This window comes from Crocodylus siamensis, chromosome 3 (assembly GCF_052110815.1).
Source record: "Crocodylus siamensis isolate JL-2025a chromosome 3, ASM5211081v1, whole genome shotgun sequence".
Classification (NCBI taxonomy): domain Eukaryota; kingdom Metazoa; phylum Chordata; order Crocodylia; family Crocodylidae; genus Crocodylus; species Crocodylus siamensis.
In genome coordinates this window covers 56,698,721-56,719,727 of record NC_143397.1, presented here as the reverse complement: position 1 = coordinate 56,719,727, position 21,007 = coordinate 56,698,721, and the positions used below count along the sequence as shown (strand labels likewise).

The 21,007-nt window shown below is 38.5% G+C and overlaps 1 protein-coding gene across 2 annotated transcripts in view; it reads left to right on the top strand.

The window, feature by feature from the left end:
• The window catches only part of EFNA5 (ephrin A5), a 251,416-nt gene extending 236,139 nt beyond the window's left edge, over nt 1-15,277 (top strand). Inside the window, exons 3-5 of one of the 2 annotated variants that reach the window (XM_090038353.1) lie at nt 5,646-5,711; nt 6,114-6,194; nt 10,962-15,277. In XM_090038353.1, coding sequence (XP_089894479.1) covers nt 5,646-5,711; nt 6,114-6,194; nt 10,962-11,083 — 269 coding nt within the window. In that variant the 3' untranslated portion in view covers nt 11,084-15,277. The remainder of the gene's footprint in view (nt 1-5,645; nt 5,712-6,113; nt 6,195-10,961) is intronic. The other variant, XM_090038354.1, reaches the window with a different exon arrangement.
• Nucleotides 15,278-21,007: the final 5,730 nt, after the last annotated feature.

Here is a 21,007-nt window from a genome sequence, read left to right as displayed (position 1 = left end):
ACAGGGATAATCCTGCTTTGAGTGCGGGTTGCACCAGATGATCTCCTCAGGTCTCTTTCAGCCCTAATTACCTTTTGCATAATATGATCTGATTGAGTGTCAAGCTGTAAGACTGAATGTTACTGGGTGTTTTTTTCTATTTAATTACCTGTAGCTATCACTGGAATGTTTGAAGTACATTACAGTTTGACACACAATATTGAGAGCATATTTCTCTCCTTTTTTTAAACTTTTCCTTATGGGCCATAAAAAATTGCATTGAAAATGGTTGAAGGGATGAGAAATTACCTTATTTTTTCATCTGCTTCAGATTTTCAGGCTTTTCCCTATAATCACAAGACCAAAAAATTTACTCTTAATGAAAAACTCCAATCTTGTGTAGTCGCCTGAGAGGAAAAACACCAAATATCATGAGAGTTGCAATAAAATCGCATGAGTTGGCATCACTCCGCAATCTCTCCTCTGATTTTTTTAATGAGAATTTTCTTTGTTGACATTTACAGAGCATCTAGGCTCTTACCATTCTCTCCCCCTTCATAGAAAAGAACAACTTCTTTTTCTTTCCGAGATTGTTTTTGAACAGACCATTTCCTGCGCATTAAGGTTTCCTTTATTGCTCTCTTTAAATCCAGGAATTTTGTCTTTTGGAATTCATTGCTTTAGAAAAAGTAACCATCATAAACTAGTTTCACTCAAACTGGTCTCTGATTTTCCCTAGTAAAAGAGCATACAAAAGACATGAAAACCAATCTCATTCTGTTTGGCCAGAAAAGAAACATTTTTAGTAACACAGTGAATTTCACTAAAATTGAGCAAACCATAAATTCTTACTTGGAATCTTATTTCAGAAGATCTTTGACTGGCCTCAGCCAAATGATTTCCTTTTATTAGTTTGTCTCCTTTTACAAAGGTCAGAAGTGTTGTTCAATCAGTGGTTATTCATGAATATGCATTCACATCTTTTTACTGTTTGTCAGTGTTGGCTGCCCTATCTTTTTTTCCCACTTTCTCCAAAAAACTAAGGTCTGAGAAAAGATACAAGGACCAGGCATTGTTCTTTCTGTAAGGTCCAACACATTCAGGTTGATGCAAGGAGGTTCTTTGATTCTTCTTGATCACTTCTGTCTGCAGCTTAGGGGTAGTGTAAACTCTTGGCTTACTGAGCCTTCCAAGATTCTGTCTTCATTAGGATCCTCAGTGAAACATTATTCCTCCTCTCAGAAAGAGCTTCCTTAGGTTTTAATGTCAGCGCTATGCATCATGCACCTTATCCTCTGCTGCTGTGGTCTTCAACAGTCTTTCTCTTAAATGTTTCTTTGTAGTTATGGTATGCATTGCCTACTTAAAAAACACCCTGAGGACTTAGGGTTTCACAATGTGAAGCTACAAGCATGCATGAAAGCTACTTTCAAAGAGCAGAATGCAAGTCTAGGCCACAACTCAACCAGCTAAATTGATTTTTAAGGAATTGTACCAGAGATTTTTCAGCCAGGGTGCCAGGACACCCTGAGGTGCCACAAGATTCTTTGAAGGGTGCTGCGGGATGTGTGGAGATAAGTGGAGGCCCATATTCTTCCCTGCCTAATCATTCCCCTGCTCCCACTTCCTGGCTCCTTTGCAAGGAGGTAAGCCCTGTAATAAGTTAGTTTTTTAGATGGGGTGCCACTCAATTATAAAAACAAATAATGAAAGGATGCTGAGTCTATAAAAAGGTTGAGAACTTTTACATCATATTAACAGCTGCATGGTAAAACAGATTGAGTTTAAATCAGTATTAGGTAACATGCATTAGCTAAAGTCTGTCTCAATCCTGAGCAGTATTCCCATTCAAAACAAAGTCAGATAGATAGAGTTCACTGTTCAGAGAGGAAAGAACCAGAAGCAACTCATCAACACCACAAAATCTCCCAAACCTCGCATGTTATTATCTCAACCCTGACTTTTAATCTTTCATCAAAACACAAGATGATCACAACAGTTTGGGTAGGATGAATGGTAAAACCATTTCAAAATGAGGAGGAAGACACAGGGCTTTGAAGGATAGACTGGTATTGATACCCTGCTGCAGTATGTATAAAGGGGGGAAATGCTAGGAGGCACCCTGAACATGCCCTGTGGATTTATACATCAGGACCTACAGTGAACACCAACAGATCAGGGTTGTTTTAAGATGAAAAGAGGGAAGGGAAGAAATAAAAATTGATTGCAGTAACCCAGCTCAGCAGGCAGTTCTTAATTTCTCAGAAAGGCCAGAGAGGTTAGTATGTTTCCCTTCATCACCTTGTTCTTAGTGGTTCAGGCAGATATGAAAGCAAAACAGTGACTTGCTTGATTTTTTTTTTCTTTTCTTTTTGAAGGAGTAAAACACTGTGGGGAGTGAGGAGTTTTCTTCATTTGTTTTACTGTAAGCATAAAAATAAATAATTTCCTGTGGGGGACAGAGGCTCTTCTCTCCTACCTGCATCAAAGCATATATCTGTTTCTAGGATGTGGAATTTAATGTTATATTGTAACCATTTCATTTTTATTATGGCGACAGCAATCAGTTCATGACATGGAAAGTTTTTTCCCCAAGCCCAAGTTAGCACTGCTGGGACATTTCCTTTTAGGAAAAGGAGGGTTAAATACAGTTATGGTCTCTGAAAAAACCCAGCCTGCCAACTAGTGATTCTTTTCGCTCTTAGATTTTACAGTTTTGGGAATAGTCAATTTTGTGTTCATGTGCAAAGTGTCACTTCCTTATTTTTCCCAAATAACAGTAATGAATCCATAACAAGGAATAGTGTTCTAATACATAGTAATAAGCAATAAATAGTCTTATTTTATGAAAATGATCATAAGTTACTAACCTGTAAATGTCGGTATTAAATCCTACCCTTGAACGTGTGTTCCTTGCATATCATTTCTAAAATCATTTTTGTACAGGATGTATGTGAGGAATCACAAGTGCATTATGGTCACTGATTAAGCTAATAGTAGAAGTGTTTGCAGAACACTATCATTGCATATATTAGTAATGGAGTGTTAGGTATAACATTCTTGTCTTTAAGTAATCCACAACTACCTGTTTAGTGCTTAGTTGTATGTATTCAGTTGGGGCCATAGAAAGGACATAGTTTCCTGGATATAACCACAGAGTGCAAATATTGTGCCCTAAATAACACACCAGTTACTGTAAATGTCAGTAGAGGGAGTTTTTCCGACTTTGATTTAGTGAGAGCCTACAGCAAAGCCAGCTGTTAGCACTTCTTAACTGCTTGTCATTGTGAACGGGTGGGGGAAGGGGGGGAAAGGGAAGCATCATTTCTGTACACTTTTTGTCTTTTGATTAAAGAGGGAAACAGTCTCTCATGTATTTCCCAACAGGTGCAGAATCAGAGCACTAGCTCTACTTGTCTCTTATTTTCTTTCTTCTGTTTTGTGCATTGAATTTGCTAGTTCTTATTATGGCAGGACTAGTGCTAGCTTAGAAAGCAGGGAAGCCAGAAATGAAGAGAGAGTTTGTTACTTTTGAGAGCTTCAAGTATACTCTCACCTCACAGAGCAAAAGAGAGAAGGAGCATGTGAGTTCATGTCTGTGCATGTAAATCATTTTAGTTATCTGTCGCAGAGGAGGACACAGTTAATAAAAACAGATGAGACAGAGTAAGAGACAGAAAACGAACTGACTCTCTTTCACCAGATTTATTTGTAAATCCAGATAGCTCCCAATAGTTGTTTGTTTGTTTTTTCCTGGAACACAGAGACTTGACACACAAACCAGTTTAAGTGATTAGAAACCGATTTAAACCTGTAACAGAACAGACATTCACTGTGCATAAACCAGTTTGAAAATGGCTGAAACCAGATATCAGACTTAACTGGTTTGACTCAAATCACTTTATGCAATGTCAGTCCCAGACCCCTTCCTGGTTTAACATAAACTAGAGACCTCCAGCATCCCGGCATGCTTGCAGGGCTCTATCCTACTCCGGACCCTGGTGCTGCTGCACGCAGCCTGCTGTAGCTCTGCTGGCCCCACAGTGCAGCACCCCTGCTGGGAAGGGGCTTGCACTCCCCCACATTGGCAGGGGCTACTGCCCCCAACAAGGGCCGTGCCCCCTCCTGCTGGAGTGGCAGGGTGGGGGCACAGCCAAGCAGAGCCCCCGGAGGGCAGCGGGGAGGGGGGGGCAGGGAGCATGGCAGTGAGGATGGGTAGTCTTGGCTCGGTAGAGAAGAGACTAACTCTCTTCCCTGCCACCCTCTGCCTCAGAGGCCATGGTACCCGTTGCTGCAGCAACAAGGGACAACCCGGTAGACCTGGCTCTGGTCCTTGCTTGTGGGATAGAGAGGGGTAATTAAACCCCTCCCTAGCCAGTTCAGTCTGAACCGGCCACGTTCCCCCAGCACAGCTTCCCTGCAGCCGAGGGCCCGCTCTAGCAACCCCCAGCTCCTGGCCTGAGCAGCTGCAGACATGTGCCTACATTGCCTCAGTCCAGAGCGAATATTTGGCCTGTTACAAACCAGTTCAGCCTAGGCAGGTTAGATTAACCTGCAAAGGTTGAATCAGTTCAGGCTCTGGCTTTTTGAATGTTGTCCCTAGGCAGAATCACTTGCTCTAAACCAGTACCCAGCTCTTTAAATGACCGTGGAGTCTGTGTAGTGAAATAATACCTACAAGCTACATTTTGACCTCTGACCTGTGGCTACAAAAAGTGCACAGAAGGTTGTATGTACACAGAATGTCCTGCAGAAGTGGAGATTCATGTGCTCAACTTTTGTGTTCAAGTACAGGTGTACATGTCATTTTGAAATTGCAGATATTCAGGCCAGTGCCCGTGTTGTTTTAAAATCAGCAGAAAATTTAACCTCAGAGAATATACTTTCTCTGCTGATAGTGGGGTAATTGTCAGTAGTTGCATCCACTTTGAGAAAAAAATAGTCTGTTATAGGAAGGTAACATTTACACCTGGATTTGTCCAGAGAAAGCAACTGGATCTAACCATTGTCCTCTACAAATGATTTTTTGCGCACTATGAAGTCTGTTAATTTAGCCTTATTAATTGAATTGTAGATATTAACTTTCTAATGATGCACTCAATGATAAAGCAGTGGGGGCTGTTTTAGTTAAGTTATGGTGAACAGGGAGTGAGGTTATGAGTAAAATGTCTAATTGAAGTACCTGTGCACCACCGGCACACAAGTTTAGGAACTTAACCGTATGGTACCTTAGTAAAACCAGGTATATTTTTTTAAAATACCAGAATGAATTTGTATAACTCACAGTATTATTCTGATTTCTATTTTTTTTATGGTACTTGATCTGAAATTTAGCACTTCAAGATTTTTCTTGTCCTTTAGTAAACTTAAAAGAATCCTTTTACTTGGACCTACATTTTTCATGATAATCTCCCAGAATACAAAATGGTGTTAAATTGAGCCCCTTCAGAAAAATATTGGGAAGATGGAGAAAGAAACTTTGAAAATATCCTGTGTGTCATTTCTCCCATCATCTGCCCTGTAAGATTTTTGTAATGTTTTTGCTTAATCGGGACATCTTGAATTTGGTCTGGAATATGTTTTTTCCTTTTAGAAGGGAAGGCGTGAAAAAGAAGGCCTTTAACATATAAAATTATTTTTCTTTCATTCTCTCCTTTTTCTGTTAGCTTCTGCAATCCCAGATAATGGAAGGAGGTCCTGCCTAAAGCTTAAAGTCTTTGTGCGACCAGCAAGTAAGTTCTTTATATCAAGCTTCTGAGGGTGGCTTTATACGCATGCTTTACTGTGTGATCTGGTAAACAGCAATAAAACTTTTTTTTTTTTTTTACTGTTAAATCTTGTGTATCTGTTCTGTACAGCAACATTTGTGTTTTGATTTTCATCATATTTTCTTATCATTCTCCATAAAGCTTTTTTGTTTAATTACATAGCAGTTGCTAACTTGTTGTTTCTTAAATTGTTGTACAAATGGAAGACTATCCTGGCATTTGGACAAGTGCCATAGACTTTAAAATATAAATATATATAAAAAAAATAAATAGAGAAGAAAAACATAGAGAGAGAAAAAAAGGAAAGTGGGGAGTTTAAGGGTGTCTCACTAACATATTTGGCTGTTATCTCTATTTTTGTTATAGACAGCTGTATGAAAACTATAGGTGTTCATGATCGTGTTTTCGATGTTAACGACAAAGTAGAAAATTCATTAGAACCAGCAGGTTAGTATGCTTAGAGAATCTCTTTTAACAAATGCGTCTTTCCCTTTGGTGCTTCAGTACTTCTTTGCCTCTGTTTCTCTCTGCATGCTTTGCATGGTATAATTGCTCTGCTTTGTCTCATTTCTACCAGTGCTAATATTGCTTATGGTATACTTCATTCTTCCAGTATCCTTGTCTAATGCATGGGAGATAAAATGGCTGCTCTTTTATGACATTTGGTTTAGTTCAATGTAGAACCCCTTTTTCAAACCTCCAGTGGTGTGTCCAGAAGTTCTTTCGTCTTCCCTTACACAACCCCAGCACGTTGGAGGAGGAGAGTAAACGTGCTTTTTTTGTTTCATGCGATTTGTATGAATATTAAAAAATAGTAGGGTCATTGCTTATTTAATAGTAATGCATGGCTCAGGCACACAACTGGTAAAAGTATCTTCCTAAAAAAAAAAAAAAAAATCATTTGTATACCTGGTTAGGCAAAGCACAATTATGATACATTTTCTCATCAAATTTTTACAGACTTATGTCCCCTTCTGGTCTATGTCACCTTCTGGTCCATTTAAAAGAGCAAACATTTCCTAAAATATCAAGTCTTCTCTTTGAATCAGCGTTATCCTTAAGAATAGGAGTCATGCTTATTCTACCAAATTTTTCCTCCCTTCCCCTTCCTTCCCCAAGAACACTGCCAACAGTTACTCCAAGTTAACAGTAACCATGTGTGTGTTGGGACGGGGGGGAAAGGGAGTGGAAGCTGCATTTGTATACATGTGTTTGACTCGGATCGGCACAGATTTAAGACATGCTTAATTTTAAGCACAAGTTATCCCATTGACTTCAATAAGGGTGCTCATGAGATTTAAAATTAAACATTTCTAAATCTGTGATTAATCAGGGCATATGTTTGTATCTATATCTTTCTATATCTAGATATAGATTGGTCTATCTATTTGTCTGTCTATAGATATGGATACAGATGCCATCCTGATAAGAAAAAATCCAGGTTCCACTCTGTAATTTATATGCAGAAATTCTGTGTACATGTACGTATACAGTAACAGTCACAGCAGACTCATGTCACAGCCCTGTCAGTTTCTAATGAATCTGCGAATTCTGCTAAATACCTGTCATCAATAACCTCAGACAGGACACAAGAAGAAGAATAGGTATATGCGTTCTACACAGGGTTCAACCTATAGATATAGATGTGCACAAAAGCGCACGTGCACACCCATTTCTTATCAGGATAGTTCATAACCCACTTCATTCCTGGAGATTGCTGAATTAAGGAGGAACTGTTCAGCTGTTTGCTGTGCTTTACTTCAGAGGTGCTCATCTGGAGCACACCAGCTATCCAGCACATCTAATTGGAGAACCAGTGCCCCCTGAAATAAAAGCCACAGCAAGTAGCTAGAACACCTCAGCAGTCCCACACAGCTGTTTGCTATGTCTGTACATGCCCCCAGGTTGTTTGCAATCCCTCATCTTTTCAGGGGGCTAAAGAAATTAAACCTATGAAGAATAAGGGTTCTGATGTGCGTGTATACATATATTTATAAATATGCATAAGCACTCGCACAGTGTTGATACTTCATAAACTGCTAGTTGAAATGAAATTTAACAAAAAATCTGTGTCTCTCTCTCTGTTGTACATGTGTGCATGCGCATGCGCACACGCACAATTTTTAATGTATACCAAAGGGAGGCTCTCTTATATGAATGTCAGTTTCTTAAGTTACTTAAAAGGGTTTTTCCTTTGGTATGAAGCAATGCATTAATTTTTTTAGTTCTTTTTTTATACTGAGACATGTTTGCTGATACTCTTAACTATAATATATTATTAATCAGCAAAATAAATTTGACAGCTTTATCAGTCTGAAATGTGTATCTCTGGACATATACATTATTTTCACTCAAGGGGATATATGGGAATTTCTAAAATATTTTGATGTTCCCTAATAATAATTTAAATGTATGCTAAGTCCAAGTGAAGTATCTGTAATTGCAATAAATGTGTACTTCTATTATTATACCATTCTTCTTCCAGAGAATACAATTAGGATAATAATTCCCTGCCTACTTATAACTTGACTCTAAACATTCTTTGTTTTCTTTCATGATATGAGATATGGCGAGCACTAATTAACGTTCCCTTGTTAATCTTTTATAACAAAATACTTTTACTTTGAATCAAACCAATAACATAAATACTTTCAGTTAAAGATGGAGCTTGTTTTTAAAAGGGGCTACCCAGCTACTACTACCTTCCCACACTATAAGAGAAGTATGTCATTAGAAAGCAGCAGGCAAAATGAGGAAACAAAACCAACTGATACGCATCCTGCAGACTGAGATGAAGTCGAATGGGGCTAGAATGATAATATGTAGGCTTAATAAAAAGTTTGTGTTTGAGAGTATATCAGCTACCAAAAAGTTCTCATCCCTGAGAGCATTGTATATTTATAGGATTATTTGAGTAAACATAAGTAGACAATTAACCATTCCTAGATAGAACAGTTTGCTAACATGCTTCATTTTTATTAGGATGCAAGGCATTGGATAGCATCACAGAATAACGTTGCATGTAACTTTTGCTGTGTACTAATCTACCTATTGGAATGTATTTGTCTCTCTTGTATGTTCTCATCCTGTCTGCCATCATTTTCTCTCAAAAGAGATGCAAGGATTGGGACAGGTCAGAGACACATTATCTCATCACCCACTATTGTGTTCAATAATTACTCTCTTAAAAGTGGGGTTCTGTGTGGTGGTCTTCCCAGTTTCAACCATTCCTTTTTCTTAGGAAAGGGCAAGAAACTGATCAGTACACATTACTACTTAAATTATTGGAAACTTCAGAAGCCATATAAACTATCAATTTTTTTTTAAAAAAAGGAAGCTTACAGTAAATTGTTCCCTCCTATGAATTTTCATCTCTGCAAACTGAGGACAAGATTAGCCCTGAGGATGTAACTTAATAATGAAATCCAGAAAATTCAAAATTCAGACTGACATAAAATGTAGCTTATTTCCATTGCCACGACAGTTTTTAGTAGGGAAGTTCTGGTCCTCTGTCCTCCTTCCCTTTTTTTATTAATATAAACTAAAATCTTCTCCAGGTCCCTGGCAAGCATTTAGGATTGTTCAGGATTTTAACTGCACAACTCCAATTAAAATAATATTTGTAAAGTGCTTTGAGAGACATGGATGAAAAGACTGCTCTATTAAACAAGTGCAAAGTGCAGAGACCTTGGGATCACCTTGTCAAAAGGGGCAGATGCAGCTTTGAAAAAGAGCCCCTTAATGTTGCATGAAAAAGAAGTTCTATTCTGAAAAGCAGTTTTTTAAAAATGACATCATAGAGTCCCACCGTCCATTAGGTCTCAGTGATTTCCATGCCAGATATGTTCTGTTTAAATATAAAAAGGTTTTTGTTTTGTCGTTTCCCAATTGTTAGTGCTACACTTGCAGAAGCATCTGAAACTCAGACTGGCTTTTGTATAATCACCAGTAACAAATTCTGCCTTTGTGTACACCAGCGCAGTCCTGTTATCCTTGGTGATGATTCACAGATCTTATTAGGCCAGAACTGTTGACAGTGAGGTTTGTAAAGGAAATTGTTGAGAGCTCAGTAATTAGAACTTTTTTCAATTCCATTGATGTTGTTATCGATACACATTCTTAGACAACTTAATTTTATTAAGATATAAATTATTCAGTTTATTTACTTGAAACAAAGTTCACATTCAAAGCTAGCTTGTTCTTAAAATAGCCAGATTTAGTTAATTTCCAAGCTAGAGGAACTTTTGTATGGAAATAGTAACATGATCCACAAGCTAAAACAAAGGTAAATTTTAATGTGATTTTTAAAGTTTCTTTTAATGAATTATTTCGTTTGATTTTAATTGGAAATTAATTTTGATTAAAAATAGCCAAACAGATTTTAGGACAACCTCAAAAATGTAAGACCTTAACATTAGGGGAAAATATTCTACCATTAATATGTATGCAGTTTGTCATTTTTTTTTTCTGTTGAAACTGGTTCTTTTCCATTATTTTAAATTTTAGCAGCACAGATGAATATTAACTTTTTTATGTACAGTGACAGTAAGTAATGATTTATTAAACTTTTTTCAAATTTTGCCTATGTTCTCTTTTGAATTAATAATTGTAACATATTGGCGTTTGTTGTTGTTTGCTTTCATACTTCTGAAAAATAATTAGAAATTCTGTTGTCACAATCCCTGCATACCTTATGCTGCAGTGGAAGTTTTACACATGGAATGGGCTCTATAACTTGGTTCATAGACCAACATTTCAAACTTAGGAGCCTAAACGGTATTCACAGAGCTAAGTAAAGGGCCTTGATAGTCATATGCTGTTCGTATGCTGAACACCTGCAATTCCTTTTAAAAAACAAGGGCTTTTTATTTAGCTGCCTAAATATTAACCTAGCTCTTAGTTTTATGCAACCAAGTCTGAGTTTAAGGGGAAACCTTACACTGTTTAGTTGGTCAAACCTTACACTTCTTAGTCTGTCAATGCCTTAATACTCCCACTATCTTCTATGGGGAAAAAAAGGAATGTGTAAGGAATGGAGGATTTAGGTCCAAGTCCATTACATGAGATGATATATGACCATGAAAGTAAATGACAGCACGAGATCCGTTGTCTTGCTTCACAGAGGATACTGAAATCTACTTGCGGTAGTCTGCTGAAAGGGAGTTTATTAAAGATGCAAAACCTCACTGGAATGTATGCTTTCTGTTTGAACAGATGATACCGTACATGAGTCAGCCGAGCCATCTCGTAGTGATAACGCGGCACAGACACCAAGGATATCCAGCCTGCTTTTGGCAACCCTACTGTTCCTCTTGGCGATGCTTTTGATATTATAGCACAGTATATTCCAGTAACCTGTCACAGAAAACATCAGGGTCTTGGAACATCAAAGATCCACCTAACTGCTTATCCCAAGAAAGGGACTTTATATTGGTTTTGCAGATGTCAATTTTTTTTTGGTTTGGTTTGTTTTTTTTTCTTTTCAGCCTGAACTATGAGCAAGAATTTGAGGGGAATAACTAATTTCAACACCCGACCCTTCCCTGTGACTTTCCTCAACCCCTCCAAAAAATAAAAGGACTCCAAATGAAAATGCCAAATTATAATAGTGACACTAGTGATTCTTATTTTCCTCTGCATTCTCCTATAAGAAGTCACCACCGTTAGCTCACTGTGTTATCTGTATGTGGACAAGGAAGAATAGTGGCAGATGCAGTCAGTGAAGGATAAGGAAATTGAGTGGAAGCCCGGGAGGGTTTTAATCTCCGATACAATATTTATGCCTTCTCATTCAGTTCTGTAAGATGATCATGCAAGGCATCATGTCATCATGTCAGGACTGGAGGGGAGATATTAAGAACAGATACAATATAACACCATTTCCTCCAGGAGTTTCAAAATGAATGGGCTCTAAAAGGAAAAGACACTGTTTCTTATAGGACTGGCTTGAAACATCCTTGGTAGAAAAGCTTGTTCTCCCACAATAGAAGCTCTGTTTTTTGCGGGGGGAGGGAGGATGAATATTTAGGAATGTTAGCACACAGCAAGCAAGGTCAGATTTAGGAAACTTCACGGAGGGTGATAGTGCCTCGGTTACTTCTGTTTCAGTGGATAGTACACACCAGATTATTTTCTTTCAAAGCAGATCACCATGGTGCTACAATTTTTTTCTTGAAATGCAGAGGCATTTTTTGTGAATAAAGTGACCTTCCCCGGGGCTGACTTAATAGCTGATAGCCTTGGATGCTGCTCTGGGTGACCATGTACTAAAGAGGGGACATCAGTGGCCCGAGGAAACATGTTTGGGACACTGGCTCTCCAGTGTGCTCTTGATTTGTCTCCCCTGCAAGTTCAACAACCCTGAGAATAAAACAAGTAGAAGAAGCCAGGACAGTCAATCGGCATTGCTTGGTGGGGGGAAGAAAGGAAGAATGTGGAATACAAATTCAAGAGTTGATTTTTTTCCCCCCTTTCCAACACAGTTTGAAAAGTAGAGGAAACGTGTTTATCAGCAGGAGATAAACTAGATGGGCTCCCAAAGACTTAACAAAATATTTTTTTAAAAATCCACTAGAATAGAAAATACATTATTTAGATATACTTTATGCTGAGAGTGAGTATATATGCTTGTCCTATTTAAACATGTGAGAGAAGTGGTAACCCTTGATGCAATTAGGAATATGGGGAGTGTCTTGTTGATGGAACGTTTAAAGAACCCGAGCATGGCCAAGATAGGACTTGAAAAAGTCATGAGCCAGGAAATGCAAGCCTTGGGGTTTCTATTGGCTAGACTGCCATGGACTTCGAACTCTGGAACGTAGTCAGGGAAATGTCACCAACACTGAAACAAAACCTTTCAAGCAGGAAAAAAGAGAGAATATCATGTTAAATGTGAAAAAACAGAGCACTTTCCAACAACACAAAGGTTTTTCTGTGTTTGTTTTAAAGATAAAGTATAGTTTAAAAATGAACTGGTATAATTAATGGACAGCATTTTGTGAATATAAGAAAAAGAAAGAAAAGAAAAGCTGGTTCCTTGAGGTTTCTGGGAAAAAATGAATTTAAGGCACACAGGGAAGTTTTACCCTTGTTAAGCTAAAATTTGGGCTTGCCTGATACCATGGAGTATGGATATTAAATGCAGGCTCTGCATTTAAGATAAGACTGAGGAAATTTCTACTAATATTGAGCACATACAACCAAGACCCAAAGTCTAGGCAGTGAGGAAAATCAACCATTTTTGTTACAATATATGATCAAGACATTGTTTGATATAGTCAGTAAATTTATTTCTTTATCACATATACTTGGGGCAAGTGCTAGTACTTTCTTCAGCAAAATATTACAGAGCTTTGAGGAAGGTGGCCTTGAGGCTTAAAGCACTCCTTTAAGGATTTTTAGGCAGAGTAAAGATAGTATTGCATGCTAGATTACCACCCTTAAAACACTTCCTACAGTTCACAATCATAGTTCTATTAATAATGCTAATTTTATTTTAGAAATGGTAGCTTTGGTGGTTTTCCATCAGTTCTCTATAAATGGTAATGAACTCACAGCTGCATATCTATCAACCTCAAACTTTTTTATTCACTAATCTTTTATTCACTTATTCAACTCTTTGCTTTATTGCATTGCCTCTGCTAACTAAATGAATCACAGCAAAACTACTACAGCTAATAGATTGCTACACTGCATAGAATAATATAACTGTGCGTGGCAAACTTACCAAACATCAGCTTGAATACTTGATGGCATCCGGCAATCCCAGTCATACCAAGTTAAGCAAGTGCTATAAATCATTGAATCTCTGTGTTTGGTGTTGAGTTACAAGACTCTGGAAGCTTTGGAGGATGTTGGTGCAAGTTTTATTCAGATTTTCTCCCCACAAACACATCCCCACAGATGTCTGAGGGAATAATTCTGTTACAGCAGTCCCTCAGTCCAGATAGTTCACCCCTACGAGCTGCGCTCCTGGTTGCCAAGGGCTTTGCAACATGAAGCAGGGAAACATGGATCAGTCTGTTTAGTGGATACTGTGTATCCTTTAATAGACAAGGTAACATTTCGTGTTAGTTTAGAATATTGTTTTGTACTGTACTTTCTTGGATGGCGAAGGAAAGACAAGTAAAACATAAAAAAGCTATGTTCTTTAAATTCTGTATTATTAGCAACCTCTGTTGTATATAGTGTTTGATAATAAAGTATTAATTTGATTCTTATGTCTTTTGTAAGTGAGAACAATAGACTTTCAGGATATTAAAAACATGTGTTGATTATAAGACAGAGCTTTGAAGCATCAAGTGTGATCATGGCTGAGAACTGAGTTACAAGTGGCCATGACACTGCAGCATACAGGACTCATCTGTGAAAATTGTTCATCTGATCCCAAGACTTCACCATGTCAGGACCTTGAACAACATGACTTTTGATGATCAATGTTTTGTCCTCAGTGTTTAAAGGTCTGATGTTGGAGCTCTGTGGGTTTTTTATGTTTGTTATGGGGTTTTGTTTGTTTGTTTTGGTTTGTTTGTTTGTTTTTTTTAAGCAAGTTGGTTTCTAAAAGGCTATGGGAATTTAACAACTCTCTCATTTCCTTTTCTTTTCCTTTTTTACCTTTTTTGTTTTCTGGTTTCCTTCTGGTTGTTTTCTTTTTCCAGGATAGTTTTTTCAGAATTGATTTTTTTTTGCCAGTATCATGTGTGACATGCACATAGACTTAATTCCAAAACATCAAGAAACAACTCTGGGAGGGTTCAAATGTGGATTATTTCCTTTCCTGTGGAATTGTGAAAGGAAAGAAATTGTATTTGTACCTGTTGATTTTTTTTTTTTTTTTCTTAGAAACTGAACTTTACCTATTGCCTGATGAGAGCAATGGTTCTGTCGGTTCCAGAAATGTAGAAAAGAATGTAACTCCTCCCCTCCATTCATTATGCTTAGATTTTGTACTGACCAGTTTTATTTACAACTCCCCGCCCTTCTCCCTCCCCCCACCCCCCTGCTCTCCCCCTCCTTTTTTTTTTTTTTTTTTTTTTTTTTTTAATTTGGAGCAGTGAATGGGCAGATCTGTTTCTGGTTTGGCATCACTGAGTTTTTCCCATGCATTCGCCCCCAAGCTTCTCGGATGTGAGACAAATCTCCCTACAATAGGCTTGCTGCCATTGTCTGTACAGTTTAATAGATGCTGGCATGTTGGAGGTTACCCATGAGTCTGCGAAATCCGCTTTCCATGCTTACTCTTGACACCCCATTGAAGCCACTCATTGTGTGTGCATCTGGGTATGAAAGTCCGGCTCAGTGTGGTCCTGTGCGTGTACTGCCCTGCTTTGCAGTTTCTTTGCACTTATTCATTGAGTGCTGGTTTTGAAATGCTGACATTATATGAACTTAAAAAAAAATGTAAAAAAAAAACAAAAAACAAAAAAGCAGAACAACAACAAAAAAACAACAACCCATAAGATCTGTATTTGTATATACACGTGTCCGTACAATTATACTTAAATAAAAATTAAAGATTTTCATCATTTTAATTGATTCTCTTAGGCTATATTTTTGTTCACTGAATGATGCCTTTATTTCAGGGGCTATTTGATTTTATAGTATGTATTGGTGGGCCATGTGGAGAACAATTGGGAAAGGTTCTGGAACGTGAGGAATCTAGTGGGTGCAACAACCAAGTACCTGGAGCTATAATTATCAACATTTTGCCTGATCTAAAAGCTGGCTACTGTGAGATTCTTCACCCTTAATGTGTTTGCCTTCCCTAGTTCTTGACAGAATAAGGAACTGGGTCCTCCAAGTGCTGGAATATCATGTATTGTATCTCTTCTATTGTTGCTTATACTCCACTTGGTCCTTTATAACAGCCTTTCCTTACTCCCCATGTTGAGATGTTCAAATATTCTAAGGCAACTGTTCTGATTATAGACTATTAGAGCCAGTCCTAGGGACATGCAAACAGGGCAGTTGCACATGGTGCCCCTTTACCCAGGATGCCCCTCTGACTGACAGATGGGGTTAGTCGTGGCTTTAAAATGTTATTTTTTTCTTTAAAAAAGGAAAATAAAGGGTGAGAGCGGTGGGAGTCTCATGGAGGGGAAAAGTTTGAGCAGTGGTGCCTCCTAATGGAAGATGGAGGAATTGAAGTAACCAGCCCCTTCATTCCTCCTCTTTCCCCCTCGAGCTATTTTTGATGTGCCTTTAAAAATGCATTAGACTGGATTGGCCAAGATGTGCACGCCACTCCAAAACTTCTTGATGGTACTTGTTGTCTAATCATATGAAAGATACAGTAGCTTAACCTGAGAAATTAGGTCATTAAAGGTGGAGGACATGCACTGAACCTCTAATATACAAACTATGTATTCAAGACAGCTTTAATTACACCATGGTAGTATTAAATTCACTGCAAGCTTTTTATTACATTTAATTAGTTGACAGGGCAGCAGCTACAAATTATAACTTACTGTAACCTCTTTAACAAATGAGGAGTGACAGCTTGGTGGGAAGAGGAGCCGTGTATGTGAGTGCTCAGAACAAAGAACTAGTACTCTGGACTTTTGCCTCTGGAACTGTGATCTTAAAACCAGGGCAGGATTATAAGCGGCATGTGTTCAGTATGTCTTAACACACTAGCAATGTCTGAAAAATACCCTGTAGTTGACACACTTAATATTCTGTTCTCAGAAGACTCTGCTTTAGCTAAGAATGGCATTTGATTTTGTTTCCCTGCATTACTCTGTATGCTGTACCACTGAGCTTTTCACCAAAAATAATTTTATGTACAAAAAACTAGGGCATTTTTAGAACTATTCATATTAAAATAATCTAGCACGGTGATGGTATATTTTTATGTACACAGCACAAAATGAAGGGCCTGCATCCTTGGCAGATTACACTTAGGTGATTTGTTCAGTTTCGTTCACGGATGTAAATTACATTGAAATGTGGAAGAGAGAGAGAAGCAGCTTTCCTAGAGTAGCTGCGCATTGTGGGTATTATTACAGCACAGATAATAAGCAGTTTGCCTTGTTCAAACAGCTACCCCTGGGGTTAACTGAAGACACACAACCCCTCCAGTTGTAAATGACACTTGGGTAAGTTTACCTGCTTTTTTTCCAGGGCTAGCTTTAAACCAAATTTGATTGAGTTAAACTGGTGCAAGTTCATACTTCATGTACCTGCCCTTTTCTTTTTTATGCTGGTATCAAGATTAATTATGCAGGTGTAAATGTATTGTGTGTCCAGGACCAAAGGGTGGCTTGATTTAATTTAGAGACTGCCTCTCCTATTTGATTGCCCTCTTCGTGCAGAATTTGACAATATAGGAATCTAACCTATCCATTGTTTTTAGGCCCTGTTTTCATTAGATTTTGACTTTGTTAGGAAAATGGGTGTAAACACAGTACTGATTAGGGTATGAATTATAGTAGTGTGCCAGAGCACCCAATCAAAAAACAAAAAACAAAAAAACAACAGTGTGCTAGGTTTGCCAGCATGGATGTAGAGGGGAGGAAGCTGTAGCAATACTGTGATTAAGATACTATTTGATATCAACTAGGGACTAGTAAAAACAATACAGACTGTAAGATTGCCAACATGTTACTTAAATCCAATTCAAAGAGTTCAAACCCTGTTTAGAAGAAGAACCAAAGCACCAGTGGAAATACATAAGGCCCAAATAGATTTTTTTCCCCCCAAGTAAAATTGCTGTCTTGGTCCTAGTTGATTTGGAATTCAGTGTCAGGTACTTTTTACTGTTATCAAAACATCCAAATTTGCCTGTGATGATTGTTCAAGCAAGTGCTGATGTCACTTGGTTATACAAATTTTGTCAATCCTGACCAGAAAATTTAAGTGCAACACAAAGTGGGGAGAGAAGTGGGACGACAAAAAACCTAGATATAGTCAATGGGGAAACAAATTGAACAATTTTCCTGTTTTACTAAATTTTGTGTGCTAAAAAAGGTAAGGTAATGCTCAGTTTTCTGCATTCTTCATCTCACAATGTATTGAAATGAAAAAGTTCTCCCTCTCATCCTGTTTGTGTGGATATGAATGCATGTATATGAATTCACTGAAGTGTGTGTGCGCGCGGGTGTGGGTGTGTGTGTATACACACACACACATGCGCGCACACGATCTTAAGTGCATTCTTCCTACATGCAGCTGGCTTCTCGTTTTCCTGTTCAAAGCTTGCTCTGTCAGCTCTAAGTGCTGCCTTGTGGAATGCACGTGCACACTTAGTAATTTGTATTTTCCTTTACTCTGTCTGATTTTACCATTGAAACACATTTCCTTCCCCCCACAGATAGAAGTACTGTGGGCAAAACTTAAGTTTTTGTCTGTACTGTATTTGCAAAAGGAAAGGTCAAACAAATCAATAGGATACTGTAGATATAAGCAATCCTCTGTTACTCCCACTGCTGAGAGCCCGTAGCACCTTTTGTACTCATGCACTGTAACTTGCAGTACCTTAACTAAAGGTTTAACAGGAGGGAGCAGCTAATAACCTGCCTCCCAGTCCAAACACTTAAAGAAGGGCTTCTTTATCTCTTCGCTTTCTCCCAGCAAAGAAAAAGCCTGGTAGAAAATGACCGAAAATCAAATGCAACACAAATAAATTCTTACAGTAGGTGTTGTTCTAACTAGCAACCCAGAGGGGAGATTGTGGGGCTCTTCTTTTGAGTGTTTGGTGATTGGGGAATAAATATAGTAATGTGTACGGCACAGCACCAGCTCCAGTCCTGAGGAGGCAGTCCTTGCCTGAGGATGAAGCCCTTGGCTTGGCATGAGTGCCTTAGGAAAATGTAGCTTGCTGTGCATTAGCAAGCATGACATATCTCCTAATCCTTCCACTTCCTGTAATGAAGGGGAGTGGGGAGACTACTCTCATTCAGTCATGAATGTAATTAATAAAAGCAAGGAATTACAGAGCAGAATCCAAGCAAAGGAAGTGCCAGCTGCTAGGAGCAGTTGCTTTAAGTTTGCCCCTACAAAATGTGTCTCTTAATTGTTAATAAAAAGTATAAATATCTAAATAATAAACCTGCCAGACCTTGGGCTGGGATGTCCTAAAGTGCTGATCATTGGCCTAACTGTAATCCCATTCACATAAATGGATATTTTCCCGTTCATGTCATAAGGTGCTAAATTAGATCAATGTTGAGAAGTTTTTACTGTCAAAGCATTTAAAAACCCAAGGTTTGCTATTGGTGCTAAGTATTAATTAAAGAGCACAAAATATGTCAGATATTTTAGAAAGCAAATAAGTTGTACCCCTCCCAGAGTTAACAGCCAGGTGGAGGACACTATGCCTGAACAAAAGTTACAGACACTAAAGGAAGAGCAACCTGTATCACTTGCCTTAAGTGGCATGGGCAGCCAGAGAAGGGATAGGTAACACAGTAGGCAGATAAAACAGGGAACAGAAAACAAACCAATTAATCAAATGGAGATTACTGGACAGGGAGCAGAAAGCAAAGCAGGTTAATTAGCAGGGGAAGAGGATGGGAATGGCACTCAGGAAAGGTGTGGGGCTGGTAACATGTCTGCCAAAAATTTGGACCCCACTACACTCAAGGGAGCAGAGGTAATATTAGCACCTGGTTATCAGCTTTGAGGTATTCCAATACATTCCTACCTTCCTTTAAATTAAATGAATTATTGCTTGTGTATGCATTGAGGAAACAAGCCTGAGCCTGGGCTGGGATTTAGAGGAGGCAAGGGTACATTACAGAAGCAGTAGAGTGTGTGTGTGTGTGTGTGTGTGTGTGTGTGTGTACACACCATAATCATATACATTAAAAAAAGCAAGGCATCATGGAATCATTTAGCTGTGTTCATCTCATCTCCTGCCAGTTGCTACACACCTCCCTTTAGCTAAAGCTGGAGTTGAAGTCATTGTATCCTGCAAGATCTGGTTTTGCTAAAGGACAGTATAAATTCCCACAGGCTGCTGAGTACTTGATGCTGCAAACATTTTAATGGAGGGTTTCAGTCTCTTTTTCACTCTCAAAAAGAGTCTAGTGCTGAGGCAGGAGTGCAGAGCACAGTTAAAATAACGTAAAAGAGACAGGCCATAGCTACAATTCATTCTAAGAGCACTACAAAGAGTGAAACAGTTGCCGTGCTGTTAAAAAAAAAAAAAAAAAGGGGGATTTTACTGATCTTGAATTGCATGTGATGTCAGTAATTATACAACACCTGAGAAGGAAAACCCTATAAACAAATGCAGCAATATCTATTTGGCTGTATAGAGCTGAAGTTAACTCCATTAGTCTTGTAGCTTTCTGAGCCTCATGTTCAATACATAGTACAGTGTTTTGTGTTATTGCTTCTCTGACAGGCACACACAAAAATGAGAGTGTGAATGAGGGTGTGAGTCTTCATCACCAGTGAATGTTGCCTCCGCCTTTTTTTTTAAATTATTTGTTCTGCATTTCTTTTCAGGTAAAAAGAAAAACCTGAACACATTTCCTGTGCTCTGGTCTCATTAGCCAGATTTCCGCAAAACTCTTGCACTCTAGAGAAGTTTTGCCAAGTGGATAAATGAAATGCACACAGTCGCAAAGTGTTATGAATATTTATGATGGTTTAATGATGGGATTTTTTGCATCCATGAATAATAAAGATTTTAACAAGAACAGATAACGAGATCAGTACAAAACAGTGAAGTGGTTAATACAACAACCTCTTGGTGCGGAGACCCCACTGAGAGCAGCAGGGGCTGTTCAACTCTCTGTTCCTCCCCCTTCCTTTCCTTCCAAAACCAAAAATAGTAAGAAGGGACATACAGCTTTTTAAATAGCTTCCCAGAAAGCTGGTGCTTTATCTGGTCTTTGTGCCCTAGTCACCTCCTGAATGTTTCATTTGAGGAAGCTCAAGGTTTTCCACAACAAAGTGACCTTCAACTTTTGAACATGGCATTTCTTTCAGAGGTTCTCAGGGTTGCATTTAAGTCTTTAAGCGGAAGCTGTGGCTGCGGTGTTGCTTTCTCTCTTTAGGGGCAACTAACCAAAAAGTGTTTACAAGAAGCTGAGGTTTTTCATATGGTCAAGGAAGGGAGGCTCACCCCCAAGAAATCATATTGAAAGGTGGAACATCTTCAGTATATTTTTGTGTGATAGGGTGGAATAAAGGAATTCTTTGTTCCGTCTGTTGCCCGAGCTTAGAAAAAAAATCTTTTGTAAAATTTAGAGTTTGTTAGACACAGCTGAAGATCCTGATGCCCACTGAAATGATCAGTAACCTCAAGTATC